General features: G+C 47.4%; 1 protein-coding gene across 1 annotated transcript in view; it reads right to left on the bottom strand.

Annotated features, from left to right (window-relative positions):
- Positions 1 to 1,733: 1,733 nt before the first annotated feature.
- OTOA (otoancorin) overlaps positions 1,734 to 11,574 on the bottom strand; it is a 51,519-nt gene continuing 41,678 nt past the window's right edge. The window contains exons 23-28 of the mRNA XM_058681091.1: positions 8,095 to 8,237; positions 7,390 to 7,526; positions 6,780 to 6,877; positions 3,562 to 3,754; positions 2,522 to 2,640; positions 1,734 to 1,912 (exon numbers count right to left, since the gene is read on the bottom strand). Of these exons, the coding sequence (XP_058537074.1) occupies positions 2,561 to 2,640; positions 3,562 to 3,754; positions 6,780 to 6,877; positions 7,390 to 7,526; positions 8,095 to 8,237 (651 nt within the window). The 3' untranslated portion in view covers positions 1,734 to 1,912; positions 2,522 to 2,560. The remainder of the gene's footprint in view (positions 1,913 to 2,521; positions 2,641 to 3,561; positions 3,755 to 6,779; positions 6,878 to 7,389; positions 7,527 to 8,094; positions 8,238 to 11,574) is intronic.

Raw genomic sequence — 11,574 nt, 5'->3', positions numbered from 1 at the left:
ACCTCCCTGGGAGACCTGGAATGAACTCTCAGCTCTCGGCTTCCACCTGGCCATGGCAGGCATTTGGGGAGTAAGCCAACAGAGAGTCAGCCTACCTATTTATCTCCATCTCTGTATGACTCTCTGCTTTTCAAATAATAAAGAAGTACTATTTAAGATCCTGTTCAGCACAGGTCTTACCCAATCAGAACCACAGTCAGCTCGTGGGCAAGAGGCCAGGATCCCCCTGCATCCGGCTGGGGACACAGCAGAAGGTAGAGGCTATGTCCATCAGTAGGGCTGACATTGAAAGGTGAGCAGGAGGTGCACCTGCTAGTATGACCTGCTGCTTTCCTACGTGCAAAGGACTGCGCATCTCCACCTGAGACCCCAGGGGTCCTGCAGGGCATGAGCTAGATTTGTCTCCCTGCCTGAGGCAATCACCAATTATATGTGCTGGAAGAAGAGTTGGCCTCCCTCCAGAGGAGGAGGTGAAGGGATTTACAGGATGTTTCTCTCTGATCTAACTTATTAGAGAAGTTAAAGAACAGCCAGGCAGGAGGCAGTGTGGTGCAGAGATGGAATCAAGACTCAAATGTCTATCAGGGCTGATTTGGATAACTCTCACTGAACCTCTCTCGGGCACAGTGCCCTCATCTGTAAAGAGGGGGTGGGCAATTGAAACAGCATCCACCTTGTGAAACAGCATCTGCCTGGCAGGCTCAGGATGATGAAGAGATGACCTAGAGATGCGGTGACAGCCCCAGCAGAAACCCTGATAGGAGTTGTCGTTGTCACTATTCCAGGTAGGAGGAATCAGGAGAAGTGGAAAGACCCAAATGCTGCCCCATAATAAGCAGGATGATGCTTAACTCAAAGGGAAGCGCTGGTTGCCAGGGTTTGGTCCAGGATTCATCCAGGATCAGAGAAAAGCCAGGATGCAGAGAGAGACCCACGACCTTTCTAGAAGCCACCCACCCAGAAGCCTTCACCCCAGCATCCCCTCCATGAAGCCACTCCAGCCCAGCCCAGCCCAGCCCAGTCCAGCTCCGCCTGGGATAACCCCACCATCCCCAACTCCCACCCTGTGCTGTTTGTAGTAAGATAAATAACCTGCACCTTCAAAGTAGCACTAGGTGCTGCTTCCCCACCAGAATGCCACACCAGCTCTTCAAGAACGCCTAAGGGCCACGCTTCTGCACTCAAGGCTGTCTCTGGGTTTTCTCTCATCGCTGCCTGTGACAGCTGGCAGGACACCTACTGAGGCTGTGTCGGAAAAACGTACCTGCTGCTCACAAATTTTTTGGAAATCCGTACGGGCTTTGCTTCAGCTTCTCCAGATGCAAGAGAACGTGGGATGCCTGACCTTCCACCCCCACCCAAGCGAGGCAGTGCCAACCAGAAGGGGTGACACCCGTGGGTGGTGGCTGCCGCTGCTGGCCCCTTTCCTGAACTCCGACTTCACACCAGTGACTAACCCCGCCTGTGTATGTTTATTGTTTTTATATTATTATTTCAAGTCAGCCCCCCAAGCTCTAGTGCAACTTTACAACCCAAACATCCCCCATCTCCACTGCAGAAAAAGGACTATTTTCAAAGTTTAATTCCATAGCCAACTCCAGAAGAAAGCCGAGGCATCTAGAAAATGTATTTAAGCATTGATTTAATGTTGAGCCATGCTAAATGTTTTAATTTCCAACCAATGCAAGGCCCACCAAAACATCAATTAGTCCCAACAATCAGGCAGGACTATTGGCTTGTGTTGAGGGATTCATTTATTTTGGCCTTGGTAACTATCGGAGGAGGCAGAGGACTCCAGTGCAGCCCGCAAGTGTCAAGGAAGCGAAGTCCAGGCAGAGGAGAAGCCAGAGTGGGTCTTGGCTAACAGGAGTCTTTTTCTTCTCCCACTTCTCTTTGGAGGGAGGGCGGACACCTGCAATGAAGTCTCACACTGTTAACAGAAAATAATACCCTTCCCTCCCCATTGGTCTCTAAGCTGAAAAACAAAAGAGGCTAATTATCAGGCCCCGACCCCATGTGAGGAGGCTAGAGGATTTGCAAGATCATTTTTTCAAAATTATTTTGCCGGGCCCGGCGGCATGGCCTAGCGGCTAAAGTCCTCGCCTTGAACGCACCTGGATCCCATATGGGCGCCGGTTCTAATCCCGGCAGCTCCACTTCCCATCCAGCTTCCTGCTTGTGGCCTGGGAAAGCAGTCGAGGATGGCCCAATGCCTTGGGACCCTGCACCCGCGTGGGAGACCCGGAAGAGGTTCCAGGTTCCCGGCTTCAGATCGGCGCGCACCGGCCGTTGCGGCTCACTTGGGGAGTGAATCATCGGACGGAAGATCTTCCTCTCTGTCTCTCCTCCTCTCTGTATATCTGACTTTGTAATACACTGAATAAATCTTTAAAAAAAATAAATAAAACAAAATTATTTTGCCTTTTTGGTGATTTCTCAAATGTCAGAGTGCGGGGCATTCCCTGCGCAGCTGAGGCTCCAAGACAAGGTTGCGAACTTCTGCCTCTTCTGTCACACATACCTGTGCCAACTACTTGGGGCCCCCCTGAGGGCGATGTACTCAGGTCACCCAACACCGGGGCGAGGCCCAAAGAACCAGCAGGGAGCAGCCAAGCCAAAGGTCCCAGTTGCTGGGCACTCCTAAAAGCAAACACAAGGCAAGGGCAGAGTTAGCTGAGGGTGGACTCATCCTGCCAAGTCCCAACCTTGACTCATGAGGGGGTACAAAGAATTCAAAGGGGCAGGGGTGGAGAAGGCGAATTGAGTGAGATTAGGTGACTCAGCAAGCAAGGCTGGCCTGAGTCCTGAGCCACTCGAGGAGCTTGTGGAAAATGCAAATTCTGGGATCCTTCTCTGGAGATTGTGATTCAGGAAGACCCCAGGAGTTGTAGTTAAGCAGCACTCTAAGATAATTCTGATAATTATGTCAATTTAAGAAATGAGAGTCTCCTGTCTTGGGGGCAGCCCTGGCAGGGGATGGGAAGGTAGAGCCAGGGGCAGAGTCAGGGCGACTCTCCAGGCAGGAAAAGGTAGACTGGCCGTGCCCGTTAAGCACCGAGTCCGTGTCCCTGGCTCTCTGTACACGCTGTTCACTCCACCTGGCAGAGCCCACCTTATCCACGCCTAAAGCCCAACTCAGACATCGCTGTCCTGGGGGTGGGGGGGACGTCTCTGCGACCTCCCCCTCTCCCTCCAGGCCCACCTTGTTCTTCTCCCACCTGTTGCTTGGTGGTCACCTGGGTATGTACCTCCAGGGGCACTTCAACAAGTTTGTGGAAAAATAGAATTAAAAGACGAATTTATTTTGTGTGCAAACAATAAGCGGACACCCGGAAGCGACTTGAAGTTCCCGCAGGTGACTCTGCAAAGCAGGCAGAGTGAGGACTCACCTGCGTGAGACTTCAGACAATATTCCAGAGGTGATCAGACACACACCCTGAACCCTGGGGACCGTCTGAGCTCCAAGCCCTCCGGAGAGGACGAAGGGGCCAAGAAAGAAAGCAAGGGGGCAAGAATGGGCATCGGGGTTCGGGGTTGGGGTCCCAGGAGTGGACTGCTCACCTGGGGGTGCCCGCGATGGGGACCTGCTGGGGCTGGCACTGTCGGGCGAGTCCAGCCAGGAGTGGGTCTTGGCACCATCTAGTGCCCGTTGGAGGCTCTGCAGCTGCGACACGCCGAGCTGCCGGCGCTGGGCCAGGGTCACCGCAGCCGCGTTCTCCGGGCCCAGGGAGGCGATCTGCTCCGACGACAGCTCCTGCGGGGTGCGGGGGGACAGGACAGTGCGCTCAGAGTGGGCTGCGGGGAGGGGGGAGCGATGGACAGAGATTTCCCAGGGTCTGGATCCTGGCCATTTAAGAAATAACAACAATAATAATAATTGTTGTTATTATCATAATTTAATAATAACAATTAAAAGGAAGGGAATTAAAACGTTTAATAAATGATCTTAAAAGATCTTTTAGCTCCGAAAACAGGCTTCCTCCCTAGAGGTGATCGAAGTGTAAGAGGAAAGTGGCAAGAGTTAGGATTTTCTCACCAGGTGATTTAGCGCCATTTACTGCTGGGCAAGACGCCTTGCCCACCCCCAAGCCTCCCACCTGCGGATTCCTGCCGCAGAAGGCAAAGCCATAGGCCTCAACTCCAAAAAGCTAGATGGGAGCCCCAGCCCTGCCACTTTCTGGCTGTGTGGCCTTGGACAAGTCACATGGCCTCTCTGGGCATTGGAATTGGCCATGGCATGGCTAGAAGAACTCTCTTCCTGCGTGGACTCCAGTCTTCTAGTGGAGCTGCCTTGGCATCCTGTGATGGGTCTTACGAGGACTCCCCACCCCCATCCTTGGGAGAAGGGGAGGGAACATGTAGTTATCTATTGTCAATGTCTGCGGGAGAACACAGATGAGCCTCCAAGGGCTCTGTAACTTGCTTTGGAGGGACTTAGGATAAGATGGGTTGGGAGGATTCTGCTTTTGTAGAAGGGCCGCTGAAGTCATCCTGCCAAGTGCTGGGGAAGATGGCTTGTGCTCCTGTAGCCCTCCCCCTCTCTCTTTCTCTTCACTAGGCTCCGCCGGCATCCCATCCCTCTGCTTAGGGCTCCTCCCAGCACTCCCCTTCCAGGTCATAGCTCAAACTTCTAAACACGGCCAGGGCAGCTTCAGGCTCTGGATTTTCAGCCACTAGAATCCACAGGGCGACACCTTGCCATGGGATTCCTTCTTCAGGAAGGTGACACCTTGCCAAGGGCGTCCTTCCTCCATCTCCACCCACCTAAGCTGCTCTCTCCTATTCAACATCACCTCCTGTCCTCTCACGAGGCACACACACACACACACACACACACACACACACAGCACAGCTGCTATCCTTGTCACATCCACCATCAACACAGAGTGTTACAACTAATATATGTGTGTGTGTGTACATATATATGTGTTATATATATATATATATATATATATTCCAATGTTGCTGACTTATAACCCACAGGCCAGATTGAATCTCTATGTGATTTCAAAAATAAATTTGAGTCGGCTGCCAACATTTAATTATCAGGAGATTCTGCATGAAAATGAAGATTCCTAGCTGCTTCTTCAGAAACAAAAAAAAAAATAGGAAGCACCTGCAATAGTGGGCCTGTATGGTTGCACTGCGTTAAAATCGATAGATAAGGAGGGGCCTCCCATTTAAACAAGGCTGTCTCTTCACACTCTTTCACGTTACCTACCAGGCCTCTGAAAGGCACTGTTCTAACCCCTCTCCCAGTATACTCCTAGGTACACTTAACCTGTCACAATGCAGGTGGCCAATAGGAATTTCTGGAATAAATATCTAAGTGGAGCAACAAGGAGGAAGTTCCAAGTGCATTCCAATCAGGACCAAGACAGAGTGTTTACCAAAACGCCAGGGTCTGGGACTGAGCTGCAACCCCATGCAGAGCAACCCAGGGAAGCAGCATTTATGCGCTCCATCAATTCGAAGGTTGCTACTTATCTTCCCCAAACAGCCCCTACACCTGCTCTATTCTGGGAACCGTTCAGGCCGAAGTGGCCAGAGGCAGGCTTCATGGGAGTCTGTCGTAGCCTGACTTGTTGCCTCACCCAGGTGTAGAAGACAGAATGAATCTGCCCAATCCACCAGCAAGCTAGAACATCAGGGTCACTGATTCCTCCCCAGAACAGAGGTGCCCCACCATTGTGCTAATCTTGTGCATGGACAGAAAGCCAATACCTCTCACTGGGTACCTGTTTCCACTGACTCAGTTCCACCCTCTCTTTCTATTCTGGAAGAACATCTTCTACAAATCCACAATCCCTCATCTTTAAATTCGAAGTCCAAAAAAAAAAAAAAGAGAGAGAGAGAAGTAAAAGTTTTTTATAAAGTTTAAGACAAATTTATTTCCTAGAAAAATTTGATCTGAATTGATATGAAGCTATTTACAGTCTCTATTTATTCCAGTTAGCATGACTTGCCACAATCTTCCTCACGGGAACATGAATGCATTTACTTCCAAGGTGCGTCTCTGAACTCTGCTATTAAGATACATACAATACACATATGGGTTGGTGATCTTTTACAAATCTGAACAAGTCTGGATCCTGAACTCTGTCCCAAAGATCTTACATGTGTTTTCACGATCATGTTACATACTGTTAGTAGAAAATCAGCATAACGTGCTATGCAGAAAAGGCAACCATATGACTCTTTGTGCCCTAATCAATTATGTAAAGATTATCAAAATAAAAGAATTTTTTTAAAATAGAAAAGGCAACCATAAAAATAAATACAATTGGGGCAAATGTGGCCTCTGCTTGGGATACCTGAATCCCATATCAGAGTACCTGTTTAAGTCCCAGACTTGGGATCTAGCTTTCTGCTACTGTGCACCTGTCAAGCACCAGGACTAGGGTCCCTGCAGCACACATGAGTGACCCAAATGGAGCTCTGGACTCCTGGCTTCTTCCTGGCCCAGACCTGACTACTGCAGACATTTGGGGAGTGAACTAACAAATGGAAGATTCTCTCTTCTTTCTCTCTCTCTCATCTTTCAAATAAAACAAAAAATTAAAACCAAACAAATACAATCAGAAGAAAAATTTAAATTTTCAGAAAAAAATATCTTGAGGTCCTAAACTTATCTTGTGAGCCCCCATTGCTGGTCCATATTGCTGGGCTCTCTTGTGACCCAATGGCAAGCCCCAAGCATCCCCGGCCCATCCCTGCTTCCCTGTGTGATTAGAAACAGGGTCAGGCTCCCATCTCTCCTTGAAGAACCAAGCACCTACTTTGAATATCTCATCAGGAAGGCATTTTATTGCTGATGGCTGGAAATACGGCATCAAATCCTTGTCGAGCGTTCGCAGCTCTGCCTTAGTTAATCCAGCTGGGGAGAAAAAGGAACCATGAGGGTTTAGTTCAAGCCATCGGAACTCTGCTTGTTTTATTAATGGAGCTGCATAATGATCAGAACTGCGTGTTAGAGGCAAGCATCATTCTTTACAAAAGACCCTGAGAGTCACACTGGGGAATCAAGTTCCTTAATCAACTCAGAAAAAATGTGGGTCACATTAGCTTTGATTGGCCTCCTGCAGTGAAATGTATGCCCAGAAGGAGTTTCAATTTACACATTTTCAGATTGTGTATAAATCTATTTATGGGCCAATTAAATAGCCTTCTATACCAGTACTTTTTCAAGTTTTCATGTGTTCAAGAATCTCCTGGAGAACTTGTTTAAAAAGTAGATTGTAGACACCACCTTCTTAAATGCTAAGTCATGAAATCCAGACCTACTGTCACTCCGTTGTTGTTTATAGCACATGGTCAATACTTGACTTATGTTTAAATTCAGGTTCAAGTTTGAAAATGGGAGACAAAGGCACGCTCAGTACTTCTGACCTGCAATGGTTCCAAGCTCCTGCAAGACGGAGCTGGTCCACTCGTTGGGATCTCCAAACACAACTGCTGCTTTCCTCTTAAACTCCGTCAAGATGGGAGGGCTGCAGAACAGGGTCCCAATTCTGGCCACCACTTCCCTGATTTAAGACAGAGGGACAGAAAGTAAGCTCAAGGACTTCTCTAGCACAGAGTAATGTGTAGAAGGTGGACAAGCTTAGGATCAAGTGAGGACCCTGCTAATTCCAGTTGTCACATTAAATGCAAAAATGGGCAAACCAGCACAAGGTTAAGTGTATCTTGATGAAGGGGGGGAAGAAGGGATGTGTGATGTGTGAATGGGGATGGATCAATTGACAGACAGGTGAGAGGATGGGTGGGTAAATGGACGGTTGGGCAGAGAGATGAATGGGTGGATGGGTAGTTGGATGGGTAGGTGGATGGGTGGATGGATGGATGGATGGATGGATGGATGGATGGATGGATGAGTGGATGAGTGGATGGATGGGTAGATACATGGGTGGATGGATGGGTGGATGGATGGATGGATGGATAAACAGATGAATGGTCAGATGCATGCATAGGTGAGTATGTGGATAGACAGATGGGTAAGGGGGTGGATGGTAGCATGGATTGATGGTTAGATGGACGGATGGGTGGGTAGACGGGTGGATCATTTGCCATTTTACACACTGTTGCTTTGGTTACCTGAATTCTGAGATCTTTATCAGTGGGATATCAGTGATGTCCATGACACACAGGATTGCACCAAGTCCTACTAAATGAAAACTCTTCAGATCCTGGACACCATAGCCTGAATCCGCCAGGAACCCTTGCAGAATAGATTTGGCCTACAAAACAGGAAGAAGTATAGACAAGTTCTGCATCAGTATCCAAACTTTGTCAGCATCTGTTTCCACAACTTTCAAACAGAATCCATCTTGTCTCTCAAACCAGTCCTTCCACTGGAAGTGCCCTCCACATTTGCAACTGTTGTAATTCAGTCATTTTTCCATGTTCGGGTTCAGTTCAAATGTCACCTGTGGGGCTAGTGCAGTGGCACAAAGGGATGAACCTCCACCTGCCATGCCGGCACCCCATGTGGGCCTAGATGTGAGTCCCAGCTGCTCTACTTCTGTTCCAGCTCCCTGCTTATGGCCTGGGAAGGGAGGGGAGAAACAGCAAGGACCTGAAATGGGCTTGTGGTCATGTTTTGTTCTTAATTTGGGTGTTAGTTATGTTGTATGGTCAGAGGACAAAAAGCTCACTTTTCTGTACTTTGTGTGCCTTTCTTGGTATGTATACTGTAGTTTAATGAATTTGTAAAAAGAGGGCCCAGCGTAGTATCCTAGCAACTGAAGTCCTCACCTTGAACTTGCCGGGATCCCGTATGGGCACCGGTTCTAATCCCGGCTGCTCCACTTCCCATCCAGCTCCCTACTTGTGGCCTGGGAAAGCAGTCAAGGATGGCCCAAATCTTTGGGACCCTGCACCCATGTGGGAGACCCAAACGAAGCTCCGGGCTCCTGGCTTCAAATTGGCTCAGCTCCAGCCGTTGCGGCCGCATGAGTGTGGGTGAATCATCGGATGGAAGACCTTCCTCTCTGTCTCTCCTCCTCTCTGTATATCTGCCTTTGCAATAAAAATAAATAAATCTTTTTAAAAAGAAGAAGAAGAAATGTACCATTAGGTGATTTTGTTGTGTGAACGATGTAAAGTGTATTTACATAAGCCTGGTTACACATGCTACTACATACACACCTAAGAGATATTAGAATCCTACGGGACTCACTGTTGTAGGTGCCATCAAGCACCTACGATATTCAAGACACATGAATACTGTCCCTATTTCACAGAAGAGAAGAGTGGAACACAGCAAGGTTAAATAATCAGGCCAACATCACACCGCTAGGAAATGAGGGCTTTAAGATTAAAACCCAGACAATGTGGCTTTAGAGCCTGCACTCTAAGCCAATGAAAACACTTGGCTACAGGAAAAGGCTAGAGACTCACATTAGCTTGTGAATTTTGTTATTAAGTCTTCATAATCAGGCTTCCCTAGTCATCTCATAGCAATTTGTGCCCCCAAACTACCAGGCATGCCCACTTTCAAAGGAAAGTGCAAAAATACAATTCAAGTAAAATGACTTCAAAGATACAGTATTAAATTGTCTTTGCCACAGCAACCCAGGAAATGCAAGCTCAGCCTGCAAGGTGGTAAGTCAAACTATATTTCCCTGAATGACTGGACCAACGTATATGTAATGATTCTGAGACAATTAATACCAACACTTCTAGGCAATATTAACTGCTGAGAATGAATGGCTGTAAGATTTCAATCTCTCTGCTCATCCTTTCGCTTTCTCTAATAGTTTTTTCTCCATTTTATTGGTTTTTAAGCTGAACTATCTGTTAATGTAGCTCCGCCAGGTCTGCCTATTAATCTAGAAACATGCATTTAAGGGTTTGATTGGGAGCTAAAGTTGAAGAACTGACTGCAAATGATATATGCAAATGTTAGGTTTTCATATCCTCTCCAAACATATTGATAAATCTCACTGCCATCCATGGGAATTAAAATTTGTGCAAAGGGAACGAGATACTCTGGTTTCTAAGTTGGATACATTTCTCTGTTTCTCCCAGACTGCAAATAGAATGATTTTAATATCAGAAGTGTGATGTGGCACTTCCCAAACTAGTCAAAACCAGTTTTAAAATCACAGCACCGTGACAGTACACAATGTCAGGGTGGGAGAAACCTCAGACTGCTGAATGTAACTCTTATATCTTACAAATGGATAAATGATCCGAAAGAAGGGAAGTGCGGTGATGATAATGATGATGATGACTATCAAGAAACTAATGTTAATTGGTTTATATGTGCCAGACATTGTTCAAAACATTCGCCCTGTAGTGACTAATTTAATATTCACTGTTGCCCAACTCCAGTGGGTGCCATTCACACTGTATTTTAGTGGGGCGGGGGAGGGTGGGAGACAATACTCGCACATCGGGCACATGGCAACTTAGCTTACCAAACGGTCATGAAAGCAAGGAACTTGCATTGGTTTTGCCCGGGCATCATCCATGCTCCTTTTTTTTTTTTTTTTAATGACAATGCAACACTTTTCTTTTGGAGAACTATGGTCTATTAGTTAGTTGCCTATCTTCACTTAATGAAATACCACAAATTTAGTGACTTAAACCCATCCAAATTCATTGTCTGAGGTCCTAAATGGTAGAATGAATCAGAAGAAGGTGTTCCTTCGGGGGGGAGGGTTTCTATGGGGACTTGAATTCCTACTTTTTCTAGATCCAGGAAGCCACCTGCATCTTTTGACTCACAGGCTCATCCTCCAGCTTAAAAACTGGCAGCACAGCATCTTCAAGTCTCTTTGTATCCATTACCACTTCACCTTCTCTGCCTGTGTTCCTGCTGCCTCCCTCTTGGAAGGATACTTGCAATTATACTGGGACCACGTGGACAACCCACAGCAACCTCCTCATCTCCTGGTCTTCAGTTAAGCCCATCATCAAAGTCCCTTTTAGACCTAAGAAAACATAACTCATCCATAGATTGCAGAGACATTAGTGGGCGGGTGGGGAGAGCATTCCCCAGCCTCTCACAGCCTCTTCCCTGCTCTCAGCTCATGTGGTCGTGGGGAGACGGACTCCATTCCTTGCTGCAGGCCTGGCCAACCAATGTGTTCTACCACTGACCACAATTATTGTTTCAGAATGGGCAACTGTATAACTGGAGTTCATCCTGGGAATGTTCCCAAAACTAATGAAAAGACATCTGTAAATGGGATTGCCAATTAGGTGGTAGATAAGCCTAAATGGAAAATGACCACGTAGGAAGAACTACCAGAGAATGAAGATGACACAGAGAAGCAAAATCTTCCCCTTCCAACAATGCAATGGATCCGTCTCAGCATCTCCCCCAACCAGCAGAATCAAACTTCAAGGTGAAACATCGTCTTTGGCCCATGAAGAATTAACTACCACGGGAAGTTTCTTCCCACCATAAGCTACCAGCCAACTGAACACAATCTCTAAACAACTGCACTCGGATACTGGACAACAGAGAGCACAGGATGGCAATCCCAACAGAAAAAAAGATAAATAAGGCAAGCTCTGAAATCACCTTTGCTTAACTGTCCAGAAGCTATGGATTGGGAGAGGGGA

The sequence above is a fragment of the Ochotona princeps genome, chromosome 24 (genome assembly GCF_030435755.1).
Source record: "Ochotona princeps isolate mOchPri1 chromosome 24, mOchPri1.hap1, whole genome shotgun sequence".
Lineage (NCBI taxonomy): Eukaryota > Metazoa > Chordata > Mammalia > Lagomorpha > Ochotonidae > Ochotona > Ochotona princeps.
The sequence above is the reverse complement of the archived record's forward strand: the minus strand, read 5'-3'. Positions and strand labels throughout refer to the sequence as shown.